The sequence below is a fragment of the Mauremys mutica genome, chromosome 2, assembly GCF_020497125.1.
Source record: "Mauremys mutica isolate MM-2020 ecotype Southern chromosome 2, ASM2049712v1, whole genome shotgun sequence".
Taxonomy (NCBI): domain Eukaryota; kingdom Metazoa; phylum Chordata; order Testudines; family Geoemydidae; genus Mauremys; species Mauremys mutica.
In genome coordinates, this window is record NC_059073.1 from 31,995,280 (window position 1) to 32,022,346 (window position 27,067).

Below are 27,067 nucleotides of genomic sequence, written 5' to 3' on the forward strand. Positions count from 1 at the left end.
TGCCCTGGCTTTGATAAATTTGACAATGTTCCAAGTGCTCCAGGGCCTGGTCTAAAAGCACATCCTGGTACCACAGTGGACATTTGTCTCAGTCTCCAGGGGCACAGAGCAGCATGTACCTACATAGCACAGCATGCTAGACTATGCCTCAGGAGGCTTCAGGGATGACTAGCATGACTAGTGTGTTCTCCCAGTCAGCATCATCTAGACAGAGTGGTTCATGTATCAAAGATAATTTTGTTCTCTCTCAGAAAGTTTGAACAGGAGTTCACTTTGTTTCCCTGCAACCAACTCTTATGTTGGTCACGAAAGTCCGTAGGTTGTGTGGCACACATGGGTACCCTGCAAACTCAAGATTTGAGGTCTTCGCAGAATCTGGGACTCATATAAACATTGGGGATCTACATGCTGTCTGCCTAGGCTGTTCAGCCACATATTGTGGGGAAAAAAATCTGTTAGTGCTAACAAACAACACAGCAACTATGTTCTATGTAAACAGAGAGGGAGAGGCACTGTCTCATAACTGTTCCAGGGGGCTATTCTGTATGAGAGTTCTGCATAATCAAGTCTATTCACCTCAAAGGTGCTTACATTCCAGCAGAGCAAAACACATTGGCAGATCGCCTGTGCAGGTCTTTTTTTCCTAATGGACACTACATCTTGATATGGCCAAGTCTATCTTCCAGTTGTGGGGGACACCCCACGTGGACCTGTTAACAACGAAGGCCAACAGAAAATGCCATAAGTTCTGGTCCCAGGGATGTCGTAGCCTGGGTTCATTGATGGTTGCTTTCCTGCTCTCATGGATGAACTCCCTGCTGTATGCCTTTCCTCCAATACTCTTACTGCCCAGAGTCTTGTTCAAGACCAAGCAGAACCATGCATTCCTCATATTAGTACCAACTTGGCCTCGGTAACATTGGTTCTCAACCCTACTAGCATTGTCATTGAGACTTCCTCTGACTCTTTCATTGGATCCAGACGTGATTTTTCAGGACCATGTCTGCTCAACCCCAGCTTGCAAGCATTCCACTTGACAGCATGCATGCTTCATGGCTAACATCACTGAAAAGGGCTTCCCCAAAAGTTGTTCAGGAAGTGCTTCTGAATAGCAGAAAGCTTTTAACTAGGCTTACTTACCTGGTCAAATAAAAAAAGGTTTTCTACCTGGTCTCACCAAAAATGTGTGTCTTCAGTGAAAGCTTCCATTAATCAAGTTTTGCCCAATCTGTTGCACCTAAAATATCAAAGTCTGAGAGTTCTGTTAAAGTATATTTAGCAGCTATTTCAGCTTTCTACCCTTCAGTGGATAATAAATCGCCTTTTTCCAACCTTATAACTATCATATTTCTAAAAGGGTTAGACAGATTACATCCACAGGTGCAATAACCTGGTTCCCGCTGTTTCAACCTAGTGCTAGCAAACTTAATGGGGCTACCCTTTGAACCTCTTGATCCCTTCTCCACCTCTCCATGAAAATGACATTTCTGATTGTGAGATTCAGTGAGGGCTTGATTTTTCAGCCTGATTTCAACTTGACTCATATTTATTTTTTAAACCCAATTATTTATGGGTACATTATATGCCATTCTGTTGTCTACCTTATTATGCCTGACAATCGGACATCTAAACACCACAAATGACAATTGCTGATTTGAAACTACCCTCAACTATGTAGGTATGGAAATTGTGATTGTGAAAAAGGAGACTGGCTTTTAAAAACATATGTTTTAAGCTTTGAGAATAAATTTAGGATCATGGCTGATTTATTTTGTGCTGTATGAATAAGTAAATCAATTTTAAAAAGTCTTTGGGGCCTCTATTTTAAACATTTATAATACATATATATTTAAAGAACTTTAGTGGGCTATTTTATAGGAACAGAACTAAACATCCTAAATCCTGTACTTCCACAACACAAGGAAGAGAGATAAATATCCACAATGGTTGCAATTAATTATAAAAAAACCAGGCACTCTGGTGAATGTCTCAGGGAAATGAAGTACTCTAATTTGCTAAGTAATCTTGGGAAAAGTGATTGCATAATTTAGTGTTAATCTAGTTTAGATTTTGCTTCTGAATTTGATCAATGATCAACTAAATGCTTACGGAGTGTGGCAACGTTCCACGAAACGTGTTTTCACATGCAGAAGGTGATGTGTAAGTGAATGGTTCCTCCAATGTATTGGAAGTAAACAACATTTTGTATACTCACAATTTCTTCTACCAACTATTTTCCTGGAGCAAATGCCTTCAGCAGTGGCCCTATTTGTTAATTGATCCTCCATTTAGGTCCCAAGTAACCTATATTGATGGGGATTTGAGTGACAGCATACTGAGTCAGCTCCTGGGTAACATATTTCACCCAGTTACCCCTATATGAAGCCTGAAGATTTCAATTAACCAAAACATTTCAATCCTCAGGAAACTAAACTGTGTGCCACAGGCAAAGAACAGGAGAGACCAAGGTGCCACCAGTGCCTGAGGATATCTGCAATAGAAGGGAAGTGAGATAAACCCAGATGATCCCATCAGGCAAACCACATTCCACATTGCAGAGGAAAGCAACCTCATCTCCCCCGCCCAATACACCACAGGCTTTCTGCTAATCTGACCTTGAATAAAATTCCTTCCCAACCCCAAATGTGGCAATCAGTAGGACCCCAAACATGGGAGTAAGACTCACCAGTCAGACAACTAGAATGGATTATCTGTATCAGTTCTGGCCAATCCCTGATTTGTCAGAAGAAGGGGGTAAAAAAACAGATTACATCTATTCAGTTTTGCATTGTGGAAAAAAAAAATCCTTCCTGACCCATGTGGATGACAGGTTAAAGCTCTTAAACATGACATTTTATTTTCTATATTAGAGCACACTAGGTCCTTCAAGAGCACATGCTGCTATATCAGGTGTTATTGGAACTTGGCCCTTCATGACAATGGAATGGTGGGAGATATAGTGCTAGAGAGATCAGGCGGCCAAGTGGCTTAATGTGACTAGGCCTGGACTACATAAACCATTGCTACTGCCTCAGAAGGGGAGAGCTCAGGTTTCACCTTAACCTGAAGAAGGGTTCTCTGCTAAGAAAGTTAGGGAAACAGTGAGCCCAGAAAAGGGGTTGATGGACAAGCCTGAGAGGAGACAGGACTTAGAAAGACAGCAGGGATGAGGAAGAAAGAAAGAGACCTGAGTCAGTATAGTGCGGTGTGAGATAGAGGCCACACGGTGTGGTCTTCATTTAGGGAACTCAGGCTGAAGGCCTCCATCAAGATGGGGAAGCGAAGAAGTTCCTCCTTTAAAACCTGCAGCATCAGGATAAAGTCTGAGATAAAGAGCCATTGAATTTGTGAAGAAAAAGTCTATTGATTAAACCCAGAGAGAGAGAGAGGAATACTCCTACTGAAGTCCAGGGAAGAAAGTCGTAGCCCAGGAAGGGCAAATGAACCGTTTATCCGCAGGCAGGTGACCTTGCACCAACAGGGTGATTGTGGGTTTTTTTTCTTTCTATTTGGTTGATAGCTGGGGAGTGAAGAGAGAGATGCACATGAGCTTGTTGCAGCAAGCAGTGTGATCTGTTTCTTCCATTTACCATTGGTATTACTGACAACAATGAATACTGGTTGTTGTGAGTCACTGTTATATGGCAGATATATGACACATTGTGACAATTGCAAAGCTGTGTGGCTGAACATTTTACACAATAATCTGCCATGAAACAAGCGGCATAAATGAGTAATCAATATGTATAAATTAGTGGAATTCATAACTATTGAATGGATAGAAGACCTCAATGGATTTTAACTTTGCTTGTGGTCCCAGCGCTTTTGTTTTTGATGTGCTCACTGGTGTCAGTGCAAGTGACTAAGAAAAATAAATGGGCAATATAAAAATATAATGTGTTATTTTAAAGAGATTCTTTACCTGGACAACCAGAGCCATTCAGTTTAGTTATCCATTTTCTGGAAAGACAGACAAATCCTTGGCTCTCTCTTGTGATTCTGATATTAATGGAACATGTTTTTAAAGCTAATCAAATTAAGTTTTTTTTAATCTCTTTTTACACCCTGTAGGTGTTAAATATCCCCTCCAACTAACTTAACAGAAAATACACATATTTCACCAGTAGTCATGTGTATGGGGGGGAAAAATACCAGATAAAACTAAACAAAGTTTATCCTAATAATAACTAATTACAGGAAACGGAGCTTCTCATTTCCATTCTTGTTACATCTAGATGCTCTTATCTTTGATATGTAAAACTTTTCAACATTTATTTACCCCTCAGACCTTTGAGCCAGGGTCCTAACAGGGGCCACACAGAAATTACAGGACCAATGGTTTGTTTCTTCAGAATTCCCGCACTGGGGCAAAGTAAAACCCATCCTTCCATGGCAGTAAATCAATAGCTTTTTGATGGCCAAATCTGCCACCAGCCAAACTTTTTATTCTAAATTTTGCACCCATCAATATATAAGGGGCATCCTGTGGAGTTACAGGACCTGATTTTTATCTCACAGCGTTTTACATGAGTTTAACTTCACTGATTTCAATGGAGTTACTTCTGATTTACATGAGATCTAAATCAGGCTAATAAGGGTAATTCCTATTAACTGTTTTAGGACTGAAGAAACAGGCACACTCAATCTTCACATGCCAGGAGGAAAATAGGTTTTTATTTATTTATTTTGTTTTGTTTTTTTTAGTTTTGGAACAAAATGTTGGAAAAACAGTAAAACATGGAAATTTTCATTTATAGTATCTGAAATCATGTTACTAATATTAATGAATCAAGTTTCTCATCAGAAGCAACCCCAGCAGCTGGGAACAGACAAATAGAGAGGAAGGAAGCCCTGGATAGGAGGTGGAGAGCCTGGAGGAAAGCAGAGTTGGTTGCTGCTGCTAGTGTAACCTCCTTGGTGTGGTGCTCTGTCCCATCTAGTGGCACTGAGACCACTTAGAGAGAGAGATCAAATGAGTCTGCTCTTGAGCCTTAGCTAATAGCCAGCTGACTTTTAGCTTATGCTGTAGAGTCTCATGCACTAAGCTCCAGAGATCCCCAGTCCACTCCTGCCCATCGACGACTGGGTTCTGTCAGCGTTACAAGCGGGGGTTTGTCCAGGATTTCAACTGGGAAGTCTCTTAAACTTGGGATGCACTTCCTCACCTAGGGGAAGTATGTAACCCACACACCTTCTGGGTGTGGTGTTCTGTCCCATCTAGTGGTACCGAGACCACTTTGAGAGAGAGTTAAATAAGTCTGCTCTACAGCCTTAGCTAACAGCCAGTTGGCTTTTAGCTCATGCTGTAAAGGCTCATGCACTAAATTCCAGATGTTCCCGTTTTGACCCCGCCCATCGATGATCAGGGTCTGTTGGCGTTACATTAGTACTGCTCCCTTTCTCTCCAGAAGTAAGAGGGGAAACTGACTGAGGCTTGTAAATATGTAAATAGTGCTGCTAGAACACTATAATAAAGTACGGTGGCGATGAAGATGTCCTGGAGTGAATATAGTTTGTACCTAAAGTGAGAGAGGCTCACAGGGGACTGCTCTGTGACAATGAGGTTAGATTAGATAATCTGGTGGTCTCTTCTGGCCTTAACTCTATGGAACTATAATATTGTTTGCTCCTAAAACACATTCATTACTGTATTGATAGCTCAGGAAGGTTATATGGCCAGGGTTTTCATGTAGTTTTATATATAAACTGCGCCCTCAGATGTTCAGCAGCTTTTTGCATAGCATATTCTATCATCCCTAGCAGGGATTATCCTGAGATAATATGGAAAGGCTGGACTTTGATACAGTGAAGACTCACTGGCTTCCAGAGAAATACAGGATGCCAGAGCATGTAACTGTTAGTTGGAAGCCATTTACATTGGGCATGAAGGAGGTGGGTAACATGGAAGGATATCAAACAAAGGTGTTATTTGCTGACAGGTTTTCAGCATGAAGCCTCTTTCTTTCTTTCTTTCTTTCTTTCTTTCTTTCTTTCTTTCTTTCTTTCTTTCTTTCACAAAGAGAATGTACATTAGGCTGAAAATATTAGCTTCATTAGTAGGGAGCTGGCACTTTGCAGACAACACAATTGAGAAGTTGGTAGGACAAGTCAGCATCTCAGAATAGTTTCTTGCTTTTAGATACCTTTCTGTTTTGTTGTGAGTGATTATAGGAAATGTGTGTATAAGGTTGCATAAGAGTTTTCATCCCCTCCATCCCCTCCGCTATGGATTATATTTGTATTTGTGGTTAGAGAAGGAACTGGAGAGGTGTTGGTCCACATCAGCCTTTATACCCTCGGTTTGGAGCAAGAAGACAGCAACTGTGTATGTGTGGACCAACAGACACTGCTTACTAAAAGTCTCCAGACTCAGGTGCATGGTGCACATGTGCACCCCCATGTGGAATGCAGGTAAGGCCTACACATCTCTGCGGGGAAAGGTAGTGACCACAACACTGGTTGACTGAAAGAAGGGAAAGGAGGGAGCTTCACCATCACGGCTGCCACCCCCACTGTGTCTCCTGGAATCATGGACCTTCTTTATCCTGTCCTGAGAGATGTCCTGGTGAGAGTAAGCCAGAGAAAGGGAGCCAAATCCACACTGCCTCTCCACTGTCTCCGGCTAAATCCCAAACACCACCTGGGATGTGAACCTTCGTCTCTCCCACCCTCCTCCCAATGCGTCCTTTTTCCTTTCCTACCTTATTTCTTATTTCTTCTCTTTCCCATCTCTCTACTTTTGTTCTTTTGTCTAATAAGAGTGTGGCTCAGCTGTCCAAAACTGTCTTCTGTGACATGCAGCTAAAAGCAATGCCCTAAATAGCCTGGGCAAAATTCCCAGATTTATCTAATAAGAATGAAAGTGTGACCCGTTACAGTACAGCTCAGCATGGAAACACAAGTGTTTTGTTTAGTTGGTTGGTTGTTGTTTTTTGTTTTACTTTCTGGCCTTCAATGATGTAGACTGGATTGTGGCAGAGGCACATTTTAAATATCACTCCAGAACAAAAGACAGTCATTCCTTCCCAGGGGTCATTAAATAGAGAATAGATTGTAATGAGGAAAATGCACTATGATCACTAACGTGATTATGTTCAGGTGATTGGGCTTTTTAAGCCTTTTGAAATTTGGAATGCTTGATTTCTATCATTTGATCTTGTGGAAAATTGAAAAAATTACATTAAAAAAATCACATACTGATAGGGCTGTCAATTAATCACAGTTAACACATGTGATTAACTCAAAATAAATTAACGTGTGTTTTTTTAACTAGTGTTAATTGCATACCTCTGGAGACAGGACTGGGCAGCGGCTTGCACCATCCTCTCCCCCCTGGACAGTGCCGGCCTTAGGGGTGGAGTGGGATGTCCACCATCCAGGGTGCTGTGCTCGGGGGGCACCGCTGTGTGCCTCTGGGTCAGGGGTGCCCCTCCTCTCACCACCCTGCTCCACTACTGCTCCTGCCTCCTCTCCTGCCCATGGAGCCGCCCTGGTCAAGCTGCTTGGGACCAGGAGCCTGCCTCCTGTCTGCTGTGCAGAGCAGGGGCATGGGGAACAGAAGGGCTGATGCTGGGGTGTCCCCCTTCCCCTGAGGGAGCCTGTCTGCTGCTGCTGGTGGTGGTGGTTTAGGAATGAGTGCTGCCAGCAGCAGCTGCTGCTGGCTGAAAACGCATTCAGGCTCCTGAGTACTCTGCTTAAATAGACAGTTTTCCCCCTGTGCGTGCGTGCACACACACACACACACACACACACACACACACACACACACACTCTTCCCCCATCTCTCACACACACATCTTTCCAACATGCACGTCTCCACACACTTTCCCTGCAACACACACACTCTCTCACACAAAACCAAAATCTGAAATGAAGCTCCTGCTGAGCTAGGAGTGGCCAGAGAGCCAGGCACCAGGAGTCCCAGCAGCACTGCAGAAGTAAGGGTGTGTTGTAATTAAAATCAATATATTTGAAAATGTAGAAAACATCCAAAATAGTTAAATGAATGGTAGTCTATTAGTGTTTAACAGTGCAATTAAAACTGTGATTAATCACAACTATTTTTAAACTCACAATTGCAATTAAGTTTTTAAATTGTTTGACAGCCCTACATATTGATAATTAACAAGTTTTTATAAGGAAGATTGATTACTTTATATTTCTTACTTCCTACCTCAAAACTGTTTGAGACGTGCTTACCATCCTCACACTTTTCTTTAAGCCTTTATACAGCAATATTCATCTCCAAGTTATCTTCCAGTAGCTAATGTATAGGTAATTTGGTAATAATGGGAATTAGAAGGAGAAAATGTGATTATTTTATCTTTTTCATATGTTGAGTTTTCCTTTGCATGATACATTTTTCATTTCTTACATGAGTATAAATGTCACCATACTTGTTCTTTTTTGATAGTTTAAAAAAAAATCAAACCCCTTAAAATTAGGACATCTGCAACATCTACAAATAACAAAGAAAAATCATTTTTATTAATTTATATATCTCAACTTTTGTCTAAATATGAGGCCTACTTTTTCTTTAATATATTGCTAAGTATAACATTTATTACCTAGAACAAGAGTTCTCAAACTGGGGGTCGGGATCCCTCGGGGGGTTGTGAGGTTATTACATGGAGGGTCGCAAGCTATCAGCCCCCACCCCAAGCCCCACTTTGCCTCCAACATTTATAATGGTGTTATATATCTATAAAACTTTTTTAATTTTATAAGGGGGGGGTCACTCTCAGAGGCTTGCTATGTGAAAGAGATCACCCGTACAAAAGTTTGAGAATCACTGACCTAGACCATACGGAGTCATATGGAAGAAACCTTTCCATCAAAATTGTTTTTGCTACTCTGTACTGTCATCAGATATGCTCTTAGGAAAGCAATACATTTTAAAACAGAACATTATGATATTAAAATTAAATCATAAGCATGGAAAACTAAAGCAGATAAATTGATTTGAATTACTACGTAATTTAAAAAGTTGTTTTCGGTTTAGGTGACAGCTGCATCAGGTAGTGAAGAGGGCAGCAACAAAGAAACCCATTTAGTAGACTTGGATTGAATTAAAAACATTGTGTTTTTTAAGGTGCCTGTGGGACACAAGGAGAATATTAATGTATTATCTTCAAATTTATTTATAGTCCTGACATATTTACAAGAATACATTAATTTTGATCATACAGTTTTAATTTAATTTGACATCACTCAAGTAGCTGTCCAACCATTGTCTCACTGTCTTTGACAGAATAAATGAGGTGATCTTGGCAAATGGAAATATTATTCTGGACATATAGATAAATAACACAGGTAAACAATACACTGACACAGGCATAATAGGAATAAAATACATACAGGATGCCAAAGTGTCATGGAAAAAACAAAAACAAGGTTACCTATCTTCTCTCTCTATTGTTTAATTGTAGCATTTAAGTGTCTTACAAAAGTATAATGTTATCAAGAAATGTATCTCTTCAGTTTAATCATATAAAGTCGGTATCTAAAGAGCCCTCAGATATCAATTACTTTTCTACACTAGATTGGGTTTAACCAGTGACCTATTAGTGAACAAATCATTACCGCTTTAGGATTCTCCTGAGTCATCTGGTCTTTCTTCTTAGCAGTGTTTATGAAGTATTACTTTTTATTAATTACTATTATTGTTATTAATTATTAATTTATTATACTTGCAGTTGTTTAATCAAATATGTCTGCATGATATAAAGCCGTCTTACACCATCCAGTGGGAAATGCTGCTTAAAAGTGGATGGTGCAATATGGTGCTTAAATTCTGTAATTAGAGTGAAATAATATTAGATCTCTTGCTAAGGTATTAGAAAGTAGGTAATCTCCAGGCAATACTAGGAACTAAAAAGTATCAGTTTCAAGAGGAAAAACAAAAACGCAAGTAAAAAAAAAAATCAGTTCTTAGGAAGAACTCTACTCTGTTTTGTGCCTGTGTATTTGTTCTTCACATCTCTTAATCAAGGTAAGTTATGGACATAATGTAGAGCAGTGGTGGGCATGCGGTCCATCAGGGTAATCCACTGGTGGGCTGCGAGACAGTTTGTTTACATTGACAGTCCACATGCACGGCCGCCCGCAGCTCCCAGTGGCTGCGGTTCACCATTCCCAGCCAATGTGAGCTGCAGAAGCGGCAGTTAGCACGTCCCTGCAGCCTGCCGCTTCCCACAAATCCCATTGACCAGGAACAGTGAACTGCAGCCACTGGGAGCTGCAGGGGCCCGTGCCTGTGGACGGTCAACATCAGCAAAATATTCGCAATCGGATTACCTTGATGGGCCACAGGTTGCCCACTAATGAGGTAGAGCATGATAGAAAAGCCGCAGGCAGAGAAGAAGTGCAAGGTGGTTGCTCTGCAGTCACATCAGCCAACTCCGTCAGCACCCTCGGATGCATTAGATCTGGACCCATGGACTTGTGCATGTCCAGCTTTTCTAAAAAGTCCTTAACCTGTTCTTTCACCACTGAGGGCTGCTCACCTCCTCCCCATACTGTGTTGCCCAGTGCAGTAGTGTGGGAGCTGACCTTCTCTGTGAAGACCGAGGCAAAAAAAGCATTGAGTACTTCAGCTTTTTCCACATCATCTGTCACTAGGTTGCCTCCCCCATTCAGTAAGGGCCTCACAGTTTCCCTGACCTTCTTCTTGTTGCTAACATACCTGTAGAAACCATTCTTGTTACCCTTCACATCCCTGCTAGCTTCAGCTCCAATTGTGCTTTAGCCTTCCTGATTACACCCGTGCATGCTCAAAATATATTTTTGTACTGCTCTCTAGTCATCTGTCCAAGGATATACAACTCTCAATTCCCCATTAGGTTACTTGACTAGATACTAATATCACTAATTTATGAGATGCAAATTATTGTAAAATGAATTCAAAAGATACATGACATACTTGCCGTAAATTTGTCTTTAAAATCCTTGAAATAATTCATATTTTAAAATAAAGGTTATTTGAAGGAGAAATATTATACTTTGTTACCTATTAGGGACAGTTCTGTAGACAAACACCTTCTTTATTTGAATATCTGTAATAACAGAACTGGCTATTAACAAGTTTAGGCTTGAAATTAGACAAAGGTTTCTAACCATCAGAAGAGTGGTGTTGTGGAACAGTCTTCCAAGAGGAGCAGTGGGAGCAAAAAACAGTTTTCAAGATTGAACTTGATAAATTTATGGAGGGGATGATATGATGAGATTGCCTGCACTTGTATGTGGCCCATCTGCAGGGGCGGCTCTAGGTATTTTGCTGCCCCAAGCACGGCAGGCAGGCTGCCTTCGGCGGCTTGCCTGTGGGAGGTCCGCCGAAGCCGCAGGAACAGCGGACCCTCCGCAGGCATGCCGCCGAAGGCAACCTGCCTGCCGCTCTCGCGGCGACCGGCAGAGCACCCCCCCGTGGCTTGCCGCCCCACACATGCACTTGGCGTGCTGGTGCCTGGAGCCGCCCCTGCCCATCTGTGTCTGCTAGTTGCAAATATCCTCAATGGCTGGAGATGGGACACTAGATGAGGAGGGCTCTGAGTTGCTACAGTGAATTTTTTCCCAGGGGTCTGACTGATCAGTCTTGCTGACATGCTCAGGGGCTAACTGATAATCATATTTGGGGTTGGGAAGAAATTTTCCCTCAGGTCAGATGGGCAGAGACCCCATGGGGAGGGTGGGGTTTGTCTTACTCTATAGCAGTGGCTCTCAACCTTTCCAGATTACTGTACCCCTATCAGGAGTCTGATTTGTCTTGTGTACCCCCAAGTTTCACCTCTCTTAAAAACTACTTGATTACAAAATCAGACATAAAAATACAGAAGTGTCACAGCACACTATTACTGAAAAATTGCCTACTTTCTCTTTTTTACCATATAATTAGAAAATATTGTACTTACTTTTCAGTGTATAGTATATAGATCAGTATAAACAAGTCAGAGTTTGTATGAAATTTTAGTTTGTACTAACTTTGCTAGTGATTTGTATGTATGCTGTTGTAAAACTAGGCAAATATCTATATGAGTTGATGTACCCCGTGGAAGACCTCTGCGTACCCCCAAGGGTATGTGTACCCCTGGTTGAGAACCACTGCTCTAAAGCATGGGACCTGGGTTACTTGCCAGTTTAAATGGGAGTAAATGGTGGATTTTCTGAATTTGAAGGACTTCACTAATTCAGCCGGACATTATGGGTCTATTACAGGAGTGAGGTTTTGTGGCCTGCCATGTGCAGAAAGTCAGATTAGATTATCACAATGGTCCCTTCTGGACTTAAAGTTTATGAATCTATGAGTAATCTGCAGTAACGAGGCTAGTGCTATGTTAAAGAACCAGTATAGTTAATTTGTTATAGTCTCTTATTCTTTCGTATCATGGGGTGAGACGGAATAAAGCAGCCCCGGGCGCCCTAGCTCACTCCCCGTCCACACTGGCAAGGCATGTAGAGTGCTCTGACTCTGCAGTTACAGCGCTGCTGGTACTCCACCTCAGCGTATGGAATAATGTTTGCTGCGCCCCCACTGGAGTGCCACGACACCAGTGTGAATGATGTGTTGCGTTACTGAACTGTGCTAAGCCGCCAAAAGCATCCCATAATCCCCTTAAGTAAAGTGGCCACTCTTGTCATTGTTGTGAAATCGGCTGCAGGAATGCAGAAATGCCCTTTCAAAGCTCTGTTTACTGTGTAAAACTCCATTTGCTGTGTGCTTTGAGTAAGTGAGAGAGAGGCGGGGGGAGGGAAAGGGGGTCTGAACTTACAAGACAGCATGCTGACACACTCTCAGCCCCCCAAAAACCCACTTTCTCTCCCCACACCTACACACAACACACTCCCTGTCACACTCCCGCCCCCTCATTTGAAAAGCACGTTGCAGTCACTTGCATGCTGAGATAGCTGCCCATAATGCACTGCTCCCAATGCCGCTGCAAGTGGCGCAAATGTGGCCATGCCAGTGCACTTGAAGCTGTCAGTGTGGACAGATTGCAGCGCTTTCCCTACTGCACTCTATGGCCTGGTCTACACTATGCGTTTAAAACGATTTTAGCAGCATTAAACCGATTTAACGCTGCACCCGTCCACACAACGAGGCCCTTTATATCGATATAAAGGGCTCTTTAAACCGGTTTCTGTACTCCTCCCCGACGAGAGGAGTAGCGCTGAAATCGGTATTACCATATCAGATTAGGCTTAGTGTGACCGCAAATCGATGGTATTGGCCTCTGGGCGGTATCCCACAGTGCACCATTGTGACTGCTCTGGACAGCAATCTGAACTCGGATGCACTGGCCAGGTAGACAGGAAAAGCCCTGCAAACTTTTGAATTTCATTTCCTGTTTGCCCAGCGTGGAGCTCTGATCAGCACAGGTGACGATGCAGTCCCAAATCCAAAAAGAGCTCCAGCATGGACCATATGGGAGATACTGGATCTGATCGCTGTATGGGGAGGCAAATCTGTTCTATCACAGCTCCGTTACAGAAGACGAAATGACAAAGCACTTGAAAAAAATCTCCAGAGGCCACAGCAGGGACTCAGCACAGTGCTGCATGACAAGCGTAACGGAAAGCCAAAGAATCAAATGGACGCTCATGGAGGGAGGGAGGGTGTACTGAGGACTCCAGCTATCCCACAGTCCCCGAAAAGCATTTGCATTCTTGGCTGGGCTCCAAGTGCCTGAAGGGTCAAAAACATTTTCCCAGGTGTTTCAGGGTATATGTCGTCAATTTATACCCTTCACGCCCCCCCCAAAGAAAAGGGAAAAAAATCGTTTCTCGCCTTTTTTCAATGTCACCCTATATCTATTGCATGCTGCTGGTAAACGGGGTGCTGGAGAGCTAAACAGCAGCATCCTCTCCCCTCTCTCCGGTGGCAGACGGTACAGTACAGTAGGACTGGTATCCATTCTCATCATCAGCCCGTGAGTGCTCCTGGCTGGCCTCAGGTGAGGCTGGCCAGGGGCGCCTGGGTAAAAATAGGAATGATTCCTGGTCATTCCCAGTAGATGGTACAGAACGGCTGGTAACCATCCTCAGCATAGCAACTGGGGGCTGAACTTCATCAGCCCCCTCCCTTTCATGTGTAAAGAAAAGATTCTGTACTGCCTGGACTATCATAGCAGCGGGATGCTGGGCTCCTCTCCCCCACACCGCTTAATGTCCTGCCTGGACTATCACAGCAGCTGGAGGCTGCCTTCCCCTCATTTTATCTCACTAACAAGTCACTGTTTCTTATTCCTGCATTCTTTATTACTTCATGACACAAATGGGGGGGACACTGCCACGGTAGCCCAGGAAGGTTGGGGAAGGAGGGAAGCAACGGGTGGGGTTGTTGCAGGGGCACCCCCCATGAATGGCATGCAGCTCATCATTTCTGCGGGGTCTGACACAGAGCAGCTGTGCTCTCTGGTTCTCTGATACACTGGTTGTCTAGTACACTAGCCCCATATTCTAGGTAGGACTGATTCTATTTTTAGATACCATAAAGAAGGGATTGACTCGGGGAGTCATTCCCATTTTTGTCTTTGCGCCCCGGCCGACCTCAGCCAGGGGCACCCATGACAGCAGCAGACAGTACAGAACGACAGATAACCGTCATCTCATTGCCAATTTACAATGGCAGCAGACGGTACAGAACGACTGATAACCGTCTCTGCTATCAAGCAAAAGCAAATGAATGCTGCTGTGTAGCGTTGCTGTATCGCCTCTGTCAGCGGCATCCAGTACACATACGGTGACAGTGACAAAAGGCAAAACAGGCTCCATGGTTGCCATGCTATGGCGTCTGCCAGGGCAATCCAGGGAAAAAGGGCGTGAAATGCTTGTCTGCCGTTGCTTTCCCAGAGGAAGGAATGACTGACGACATTTACCCAGAACCACCCGCGACAATGATTTTTGCCCCATCAGGCACTGGGATCTCAACCCAGAATTCCAAGGCGGGGGGGACCGCAGGAACTATGGGATAGCTATGGAATAGCTACCCACAGTGCAACGCTCCAGAAATTGACGCTAGCCTCAGACCATGGATGCACACCGCCGGATTAATGTGCTTAGTGTGGCCGCGTGCACTCGACTTTATACAATCTGTTTTACAAAACCGGTTTATGTAAAATCGGAATAATCCCATAGTGTAGATGTACCCTATGAAGGCGGGTTTAACGCATAGTGCTCTACATCTGCAAGTGTAGCCATGCCCTTCGGCTGCCATATTCTGCAACTACTGTACCTCAGATTCTGAATCAACTTCAAGGGTATCCAAGTTAGGGTCAATTTACTAAAAAAAAACCCACAGTAGAGCTCATGGAGGCATGGATTATTACAGAGTTCACTATTATGAGATTAATTCTCATCCTTAAAATTGTGTGAGAGCTAAACTTATAATAATTTAAAATAAACTAGTATGAGCTAAACTAAGAACTTTCTAGGAATGGAAGTGGGAATAATACATTCATACGCATTTATTTTGAATGATGAATTTTGTTCTGCACCTCATATTTAATTTTATGGTAGAAAAAGAATTAGACACTTTGAAAAGAGGGTCATGGAAGTAAGGATTTGTTGTTCTTAAATATCAGAATGCAAAAGAGATTACTATGCTTTGACAACCTACCACAAAAATAAATAGCTTTAGTATTTTCAATATTTGGTAAACTCTACCTTAAAAAGGCACATAATCAGTATTTTGCAGAGTCATTAGAAGTTTCTTTTAAATAAAAGATGCAATGGTTTGTTAAGTGTACAATCCCATTAGACTAGTTTAAAGTGGGTTTTATTTTCTACATATATGAGAAGCAGGCCCTAGGTAAACTGCTTGAAATATACATAGGACATTACTTCATAGTGGATTTTATTGTTTTATATAATTGCTTCTGAAACTCTGTTTACACAGCATTTCGATAATTTATCTCTGACTTGACAAATATGTATTACGTATATTAAATGAAAACTTGTATTGCCAGTTTTAGAAATCTACATCGATACTGCAAATATAAGTTGATTAGCTTGTTGTTAATGTGTTTAAATATTAATGTTATTAGTAAGATATATTTGGAAACAAGGGACCCGCCTCTCAACTAATGTGAATCAGTGTAGCTCCATTGCAGTCAATATCAAGTCAAGTCTCAACTTTACTCCTTGATAAATAATTTGAATTGTTCTATACTTTGTTTTTGCATTGTGGGATTATTGGAATAAATGCTCACTGATGTAAGGACTGCATAAACTTCCCCTTTAAGAGATTGTCAAATATCTGAGAAATGAATAATAGCATTCAGTGGAATGAATAATAGCACGCTGCATAGCGCTATCTTAAGACTGTTGATAAATGATATAGAAACATAATGATTCAAACAGCAGAGAGCTCTCAATACAACTGACATATAAGGGAGTTGAAAGCACTCGTCCTCCCAGGTGTGGGCCCATAATACACAAATTAAATCTATTGTAAACATTAAGATAATTTACTGCAGTACACTATAACAGCATACAACAAATTAAATCAGTGTTAGACACATTTAAGTTGATCACCTTTTGAATGTTACATAATTCAATACTATACATTTGTACTTTCTAGCACCATGTGGGAGCCGGTCGACAGGCTCTGAAGGCACGGTATTATCACCAAATTACCCAAAAAACTACAGTGTTGGACACAACTGTGTTTACTCTATTGCTGTCCCCAAGGAGTTTGGTAAGTAGGATGTCTCATTTTTTAACTGTTTCTTTCATATTTGTAATTGCTTCTGCACTATTTATCTCTTTGGATGGATTTTGTAATTACTTATATGTTGAAAATATATACAGTGCACTTAAAATAAAACTATTGTAAACTGCTAGTGCTGGTTAAAATTTTCACAATCAGTATTTTCTGTCATGCATTTTGATCTGTAGTTCATGTATTCATATATATATGGGTCACAATATTTGTAAAAATAACATCTTTTTGAAAATCTTAGTGATTTATTTTTAATCCATTATAAATGCTGATGTAATATAGATATGTTATTCTCAAAATGATGGGCCAAATTTAGCACTTATGCAAGTTAGTATGACTGTTTGGTAGTGATTTTGTGTTGAACCTCAAGGACATGCAGCACAGAACTGACAGTGCAAGATGATGAGGGGAGGGCTATGGTGTCATTAAGCCACTATTGAACCTCCTGATCCTGGGCAGCTCTATAGTCCCAAGTGTAAAATAGTCACTTATGGGGCCCCGTCTGATTTACAGCAGCCTATCTCTACCTACCTATCAGTTGCAGCACTGCCCAGACTCTCTGCAGTACTATGCCCAGCAGCCCCTCCCCCAACATGACCCCTATGTGAGGGTTTGTGAAGAGGTCCACAGTGGGCAACCTTACAGCTATCTTCTGCAGTTTCTACACCAGAGGAATCCTCCAAAAGCTGGATCCAGGCCTTTTAGGGCCCCTTTATACCACCCAGGGCCTGTATATGACATAAAGTGGCTGCAGAGAGTGAGGATTTCAGCCTTTAACTTGATTGGAGTTGGTCACATGAAAGATTGATTTTGCAGTGTCTGATAACCAAAGGGTTAATAGTGACAAAGAGCCCTGTGGCACCTTATGGACTAACAGAAGTATTGGAGCATAAGCTTTCGTGGGTGAATACCCACTTCGTCGGATGCATGTGGTGGAAATTTCCAGAGGCAGGTATAAATATGCAGGCAAGAATCAGTCTAGAGATAACGAGGTTAGTTCAATCAGGGAGGATGAGGCCCTCTTCTAGCAGTTGAGGTGTGAACAGCTAGGGAGGAGAAACTGCTTTTGTAGTTGGCTAGCCATTCACAGACTTTGTTTAATCCTGAAATGATGGTGTCAAATTTGCAAATGAACTGAACTTCAGCAAAAGCATCAAAGAGTCCTGTGGCACCTTATAGACTAACAGACGTTTTGGAGCATGAGCTTTCGTGGGTGAATACCCACTTTGTCGGATGCATCTGACGAAGTGGGTATTTACTCACGAAAACTCATGCTCCAAAACGTCTGTTAGTCTATAAGGTGCCACAGGACTCTTTGATGCTTTTACAGATCCAGACTAACACGGCTACCCCTCTGACACTGAAGTTCAGCAATTTCTCTTTGGAGTCTGGTCCTGAAGGTTTTTGCTGCAGAATGGCTACCTTTAAATCTGCTATTGTGTGTCCAGGGAGGCTGAAGTGTTCTCCTACAGTTTTTTGTATATTGCCATTCCTAATATCTGACTTGTGTCCATTTATCCTCTTAAGTATGGATTTTCCAGTTTGGCCGATGTACATAGCAGAGGGGCATTGCTGGCACATGATGGAGTATATTACATTGGTGGACGTGCAAGTGAATGAACCGGTGATGTTGTGGTGGATCTGATTAGGTCCTGTGATGGTATCGCTGGTGTAAATATGTGGGCAGAGTTGGCATTGAGGTTTGTTGCATGGATTGGTTCCTGAGTTAGAGTTACTGGTTAGAGTGTGGTTGCTGGTGAGAATATGCTTAAGGTTGGCAGATTGTCTGTGGGTGAGGACTGGCCTGCCTCCCAAGGCCTGTGAAAGTGAGGGATCGTTGTCCAGGATGGGTTGTGAATTACTGATGATGCGTTGGAGAGGTTTTAGCTGAGGACTATAGGTGATGGCCAGTGGCGTTCTGTTGGTTTCTTTCTTCGGCTTGTCTTGCAGCAGGAGGCTTCTGGGTACACATCTGGCTCTGTTGATTTGTTTCCTTATTTCCTCATGTGGGTATCATAGGTGTGAGAATGCTTGGTGAAGATTTTATAGGTGTTGGTCTCTGTCTGAGGGGTTGGAGCAGATACGGTTATACCTCAGCGCTTGGGTGTGGACAATGGATCGTGTGGTGTGTCCGGGATGGAAGCTGGAAGCATGAAGGTAGGCATAGTGGTCGGTGGGTTTTCAGTATAGAGTGGTGTTAACGTGACCGTCACTTATTTGTACCGTGGTGTCTAGGAAGTGGACCTCCTGTGTAGATTGGTCTATGCTGAGGATGATGGTGGGGTGGAAGCTGTTGAAATCATGGTGGAATTCTTCCAGAGTCTCCTTCCCGTGGGTCCAGTTGATGAAGATGTCATCAATGTAGCATAGGTAGAGAAGGGGGGTGAGTGGACGAGAGCTGAGGAAGTGTTGTTCCAGGTCAGCCATAAAAATTTTGGCATATTGTGGGGCCATGCGGGTGCCCATAGCGGTGCCACTTGTCTGGAGGGATATATTGTCACCAAATTTGAAATAATTGTGTGTGAGGATAAAGTCATAGAGCTCAGCAACCAGTTGTGCTGTGGCATCGTTAGGGATACTGTTCCTAACAGGTTGTATTCCTGTGTGTGTGGGATGTTTGTGTAGAGAGCCTCCACATCCATGGTGGCTAGGATGGTATTTTCTGGAAGATCACCAATGCATTGTAGTTTTCTCAGGAAATCAGTGGTGTTACGGAGATAGCTGTGAGTGCTGGTGGTTTATGGTCTGAGTAGAGAGTCTACATATCCAGACAGTCCTTCAGTGAGAGTGCCAATTCCAGAGATGGTGGGGCATCCAGGATTTCCAGGTTTGTGGATCATAAGTAGTAGATAGAATAACCCAAGTCGGAGCTCTAAGGGGATGTTGATTTGTTCCAGTGTTAGTGTAGGGAATCTCCTGAGTAGATGGTGCAGTTTCTTAGTATATTCCGCGGTGGGATCTGAGGGAAGTGGCCTGTAGAATTTGGTATTGGAGAGTTGTCTGGCAGCCTCCTTTTGAAAGTCAGACCTGTTCATGATGACAACCACAGCTCCTTTATCAGCCTCTTTGATTATAATGTCAGGGTTGTTTCTGAGGCTGTGGATGGCATTGCGTTCTGGACGACTTAGGTTATGAGACAAGCATTGTTGTTTTTCCAGAATTTCTGCCTGTGCGCGTTGGCGGAAGCTTTCTATGTATAGGTCCAGACTGTCATTTCGAAAGGGTTAATCTACAAAGGGTTAATATACAGGATGGAAAGCTTCTGGTATACCACACTATTGAAAAGAAAGATCATGAGAAAGATTGGTTGGGAGGCAGAGAGATAAAATGTGATGCAGAAATATAACTAAAGCTTGGTAGACTTTATATACTTACTTTAGTAAAACTACTTCACTCAGGGATGTGAAAAATCCACCCTTTTGAAGACAGCACTACGTCAGCGTGAGAGCTCTTCCTGCTTAAATAGCTACTGCCTCTCACGGATGTGGAGTTATTAAACTGACAGAAGAACTCTCCCCTGTTGGCTTAGAACGTCTTTCTCCCTATGTGCTACCATAAGAGTAAGGAAATTATTTCACTGTGTGGAAGATAGAGTGACAATTTGGGCAAAACAAAAGGGAAGATGAATGACAGAATATTGTATCAAGGTTCTACCCAACACAACATTATGTCCAGTCATTGAACTGGGGACTAGATAGCTCAGACTATTATTGATTTCTGAGTCATTAAATCAAATCTGGGCAAGGCTGCTAGTGACTGAAATTATCATCATATTCTGATTTGATGTCTAATTAGTAGTTTACGGATGTTCCAAATCAAATTCCTTGCAAACAGTTCCTGCAAATCTCAACAGACACCCAGTTTTGAAGAGGCAAAGAGAAGCAACTGCCTTTCTCCCATTAGAGGTGTATCCTGCTAGGTTTTTGGGGAAATCGCAGAAAAATAAGGAACTTCCATTTCCAGTTATGTCTTTTTAACACTTTTTACAAGTACTGAGGAGGATGAACTGAAGCTTCTGCAAATTTGACACCATCAGCTCAGGATTAAACAAAGATTGTGAATGGCTTGCCAACTACAAAACCAGTTTTTCCTCCCTTGGTTTTCACACCTCAGCTGCTAGAAGAGGGCCTCATCCTCCCTGATTGAACTAACCTCGTTATCTCTAGCCTGCTTCTTGCTTGCATATATATAGCTTCCCCTGGAAATTTCCACTACATGCATCCGACGAAGTGGGTATTCACCCATGAAAGCTCATGCTCCAAAACGTCTGTTAGTCTATAAGGTGCCACAGGACTCTTTGCTGCTTATGTAGAATCTACAGTACTACCATAAGACTCTATTTCCTAAGGCATGCTGTAACAATAGATATATGCTTTAAATTTTCAATAGAAGACAGTTGCATATGTGTAAATATTTCAAGGATGTGTTCAAATAGGGAAGGGCTTAAAATAGAAGATGAGATGACAATGAAATCCTTTGATAGTATGTCATGTATTTTGTAGTTTCCCTAGATGAAGAGTTGGAGGTTATTTAAACACTTTATCAAAACAGTTTCTACCTGTATTAAGATAAGAAGTAAATGGGCTGTGAGAAAGGAGGAGTGGGTGGTGTTTGGTTAATTGTAGAGATAAAAGTCGTTTCTCAGTACAACACACTCTGTTGTAACAATTTGTTTCTCATCACTATTTTTTTAAATGATTTTTATACCAGAAAAACTCCTATTTTTTGTCTTGTGAATTTACCATAATCAGGAGGAATAGCAGCATATTGAGGGGGGTATTTTAAGAAACTCTGAAGAATATGTTATACTACCACTAATAATAATTAATGAATAATTATCAATGATCATAATCAAGTGTAATACACTATTGAGCTTCTAAATAGGAAGCAGTAACAAACAAATGCGATTTTTGGTTATCCAAAATATGATCTGGCATTTAATTATGTTCCATATTGAATTGATACAATTACCTTTGCAATGATTATAGGTTAATATGTAATGTGGAGTTTTCCATTGAGTGTTTTTTACCATGACTAAACAATGCAAGGAAATTATTTATCTTAACTTTTAAATGTCATGATTTTCTGGTTTGTCTCTCAAACTTAGGTTTATCTAGAATAAACATACTTTTGTGTGTGTTATAGGGGGTACTATTATAGTATAGAAATTATGGACTTTACTAAAAACGCACCCTACTGCAGTCTACAGTGTCTTTCTTAAAGTTTCTCCATGCTTATAAGAGAATTCTAGTAGCAGAAAAAATAATACAGTGAATAAAAAGAAACTAGCAGCTGGAGCACTAATGGTACTTTGGTCCCATTACAGGGGCCAGTGCAAGACACACTCTGCTGGAGCCAATGTCTTAAAATTTTGTGTGTAGAGTTCCCAGCTTGACCACTGGCAATTGCATGATCCAGAAGGGAAGCTCTTGTGTGATATGTCTTTATATATAAAGTAGACTTTAGTAATCTGAGTACAGTGGGCATGCTTAAAAAGTTCACTCTGTGTTTAGAGATCTTGCAGCTTTCAGAGTCATTCCCTCTACTTTAAATTGGGGAATGCTATTAAAACTGGTAATATTTGTAAAATTGGGGTGAACTACAATGTGAACTACTGTACAGATCACTTGCTGCTTTTTTGACTAAACAATGTTTGTTCAAACTTGTTAATCTTCCATCATAACAACAAAATTTTGTTTCCTAAGCATATAAGGCCTTATTCCCTCCAGCCACTTTGCACTGTATGAGCCAAGCAAAGGATCCAGAATCTGGCTGCAAATTCTCTGAGGATGGAGGAGCACTCACATGGTCTAAAGCCACTACAGCTGGCTTCATAGGAACTGCTGCACTCTCTCTCCAGCATAAGCGACATGCCAGGAGAGAGGATAATTTAGGGGTGGGAGAAAAAGGAGTGAGGCAGAATGTAGTTCCTCTTCACCAGTTCTTAGCAAGCATATGGTCCCATCTCCAGGTAGCATAAATTAATGCAGTCAGGAGCACCTGTGCCTTGAGAATGAGAGAACTGTAACTGGTTCTCTGACAGCCTTCCCCAACCTCACTCTCCAAGCAGACCTCAGCACAAACATTTGGTCATAGGTGAAAGAAATAACAGAGTCACATGAACTGTCTTGTGTCACAAATATACTGTTACATGATAAGAACATAGAGCATAAGAATGGCTGTACTGTGTCAGACCAAAGGTCTATCTACCCCAGTATCCTGTCTACCGACAGTGGCCAATGCCAGGTGCCCTAGAGGGAGTGGACCTAACAGGTAATGATCAAGTGATCTCTCTCCTGCCATCCATCTCCACCTTCTGACAAACAGAGGCTAGGGACACCATTCCTTACCCATCCTGGCTAATAGCCATTAATGGACTCAACCTCCATGAATTTAACCAGTTCTCTTTTAAATGCTGTTATAGTCCTAGCCTTCACAACTTCCTCAGGCAAGGAGTTCCACAAGTTGACTGTGCGCTGTGTGAAGAAGAACTTCCTTTTATTTGTTTTAAACCTGCTGCCTATTAATTTCATTTGGTGGCCCCTAGTTCTTGTATTATGGGAATAAGTAAATAACTTTTCCTTATCTACTTTCGCCACATCACTCATGATTTTATATACCTCTATCATATCCCCCCCTTAGTCTCCTCTTTTCCAAGCTGAAAAGTCCTAGCCTCTTTAATCTCTCCTCATATGGGACCCGTTTGAAACCCCTAATCATTTTAGTTGCTCATCTCTGAACCTTTTCTAGTGCCAGTATATCTTTTTTGAGATGAAAAGACCACATCTGTATGCAGTATTCAAGATGTGGGCGTACCATCAATTTATATAAGGGCAATAATACATTATCTGTCTTATTCTCTATCCCCTTTCTAATGATTCCTAACATCCATTTTTTTTGATTGCCTCTGCACACCTTGTGGACATCTTCAGAGAACTATCCACGATGACTCCAAGATCTTTTTCCTGATTAGTTGTAGCTAAATTTGCCCCCATCGTATTGTGTATATATAGTTGGGGTTATTTTTTCCAATGTGCATTACTTTACATTTATCCACATTACATTTCATTTGCCATTTTGATGCCCAATCACTTAGTTTTGTGAGATCTTTTTGAAGTTCTTCACAGTCTGCTTTGGTCTTATCTTGAGCAGTTTAGTATCATCTGCAAACTTTGCCACCTCACTGTTTACCCCTTTCTCCAGATCATTTATGAATAAGTTGAATAGGATTGGTCCTAAGACTGACCTCTGGGGAACACCACTCTCCATTCTGAGAATTTGCCATTTATTCCTACCCTTTGTTCCCTGTCTTTTAAACAGTTCTAAATCCATGAAAGGACTTTCCCTTTTATCCCATGACAACTTAATTTACGTAAGAGCCTTTGGTGAGGGACCTTGTCAAAGGCTTTCTGGAAATCTAAATATACTGTGTCCACTGGATCCCCCTTGTCCACATGTTTGTTGACCCCTTCAAAGAACTCTAATAGATTAGTAAGACATGATTTCCCTTTACAGATACCAAGTTGATTTTTGCCCAACAATTTATGTTCATCTGGCAATTTTATTCTTTACTATTGTTTCAACTAATTTGCTCGGTACTGATGTTAAACATACCGGTCTGTAATTGTGGGGATCACCTCTAAAGCCCTCTTTAAATATTGGCGTTACATTAGCTATCTTCCAGTCATTGGGTACAGAAGCCGATTTAAAGGACAGGTTACAAACCCTAGTTAATAGTTCCGCAACTTCACATTTGAGTTCTTTCAGAACTCTTGGGTGAATGCCATCTGGTCCCGGTGACTTGTTAATGTTAAGTTTATCAATTAATTCCAAAACCTCCTCTAGTGACACTTCAATCTGTGACAGTTCCTCAGATTTGTCACCTGCAAAAACCGGCTCAGGTTTGGGAATTTCCCTAACATCCTCAGCCATGAAGACTGAAGCAAAGAATCCATTTAGTGTCTCCGCAATTACTTTATCATCTTTAAGTGCTCCGGTTGCATCTTGATCATCCAAGTGCCCCACTGATTGTTTAGCAGGCTTCCTGCTTCTGATGTACTTAAAAAACATGTTGTTATTACCTTTAGAGTTTTTGGCTAGCCATTCTTCAAACTCCTCCTTGGCTTTTCTTATTACATTTTTACACTTAATTTAGCAGTGTTTATGTGCCTTTCTATTTACCTCACTAGGATTTGACTTCCACTTTTTAAAAGATGCCTTTTTATCTTTCACTGCTTCTTTTACATGGTTGTTAAGCCACGGTGGCTCTTTTTTAGTTCTTTTACTGTGTTTCTTAATTTGGGGTATACATTGAAGTTGGACCTCTATTATGGTGTCTTTAAAAAGCGTCCATGCAGCTTGCAGGGATTTCATTCTAGTCACTGTACCTTTTAATTTCTGTTTAACTATCCCCCTCATTTTTGCATAGTTCCCCTTTTTTAAATTAAATGCCACAGTGTTGGGCTGTTGAGACGGTCTTTCCACTACAGGGATGTTGTTATATTATGGTCACTATTTCCAAGCGGTCCTGTTATAGTTACCTCTTGGACCAGCTCCTGCGCTCCACTCAGGACTAAATCGAGGGTTGCCTCTCCCCTCGTGAGTTCCCATACCAGCTGCTCCGAGAAGCAGTCATTTAAAGTATCGAGAAATTTTGTCTCTGCATTTCGTCCTGAGGTTACATGCTCCATTCAATATGGGGGTAATTGAAATCCTTCACTATTATTGAGTTCTTAATTTGGATAGCCTCTCTAATTTCCCTTAGCATTTCATCATCACTATCACTGTCCTGGTCAGGTGGTCGATAATAGATCCCTAATGTTATATTCTTATTAGAGCATGAAATTACTATCCATAGAGATTCTGTGGAATATGTGGATTCACTTAAGATTTTTACTTCATCTGATTCTACATTTTCTTTCACATATAGTGCCACTCCCCCCTCTCCCGCACAATCTGTTCTGTCCTTCCAATATATTTTGTACCCCAGAATGATTGTGTCCCATTGATTGTCCTCAGTCCACCAGGTTCCTGTGATGCCTATTATATCAATATCCTCCTTTATCACAAGGCACTCTAGTTCACCCATCTTATTATTTAGACTTCTAGTATTTGTGTACAAGCACTTTAAAAACTTGTCACTATTTATTTGTCTGCCCTTTTCTGATGTGTCCGATTCTTTATGTGAATGTTTCTTATCTGATCTGGCCCTTACATTATCCTCTTCCATCCTCTGCTCCTGGCTATAACCTAGAGAATCTCTATCAATAGACTCTCCTCTAAGAGAAGTCTCTGTCCGATCCACGTGCTCCTCTGCAGAAGTTGGCTTTCCCCCATCTCCTAGTTTAAAAACTGCTCTGCAACCTTTTTAATGTTAAGTGCCAGCAGTCTGGTTCCACTTTGATTTAGGTGGAGCCCATCTCTCCTGTAAAGGCTCCCCCAATCCCAAAAGTTGCCCCAGTTCTTAATTAATCTAAACCCCTCCTCTCTACACCATCGTCTCATCCACTCATTGAGACTCTGAAGTTCTGCCTGCCTATCTAGCCCTGCGCGTGGAACTGGAAGCATTTCTGAGAATGCCACCATAGAGGTCCTGGATTTCAGTCTCTTCCCTATCAGCCTAAATTTGGCCTCCAGGATGTCTCTCCCACCTTTCCCTATGTCATTGGTATCTACATGTACCATGACCACCGGCTTCTCCCCAGCGCTACACATAAGTCTATCCAGATGCCTCGAGAGATCTGGAACCTTCGCACCAGGCAGGCAAGTCACCATACAGTTCTCCCGGTCATCACAAACCCAGCTATCTATGTTTCTAATGATTGAATCTCCTATTACTAACACCTGCCTTTTCCTTGTGACTGGAGTTCCCTCCCCCGGAGAGGTAACCTCAGTGCAAGAGGATACCCTAACACCATCTGGAAGGAGGGTCCCAACTATGGGAAGGTTTCCGTCTGCTCCCGTTGACTGCTCTGCTTCCCTGGGCCTTTCACTCTCCTCAACAGCACAGGGGCTGTCTGACCGGAGGTGGGACAATTCTAGTGTCCCAGAAAGCCTCATCAGCATACCTTTCTGCCTCCCTTAGCTCCTCCAGTTCCACCACCCTGGCCTCCAAAGCCCATATGCAGTCTCTGAGGGCCAGGAGCTCCTTGCACCGAATGCACACATACACCACCCGCCCACAGGGCAGGTGATCATACATGCTGCACTCAGCGCAATAAACTGGATAGCCTCCACTCTGCTGCTGGGCTTCTGCCTGCATTGTCTCCTGCAGCTACCTAGTTAATGAAAGAGTTTTGTTTAAATCAAGAAGTTTTGAATGTAGTTTAGTTTACAGGTTTTAAAGAAGAGCAA

At 42.0% G+C, this 27,067-nt stretch overlaps 1 protein-coding gene across 3 annotated transcripts in view; it reads left to right on the forward strand.

Annotated features, from left to right (window-relative positions):
• The window catches only part of CSMD3 (CUB and Sushi multiple domains 3), a 1,155,643-nt gene that overhangs the window by 875,424 nt on the left and 253,152 nt on the right, over positions 1–27,067 (forward strand). For all 3 annotated transcript variants that reach the window (XM_045006341.1, XM_045006342.1, XM_045006343.1), the window contains one exon: positions 16,574–16,690. In XM_045006341.1, coding sequence (XP_044862276.1) covers positions 16,574–16,690 — 117 coding nt within the window. The remainder of the gene's footprint in view (positions 1–16,573; positions 16,691–27,067) is intronic.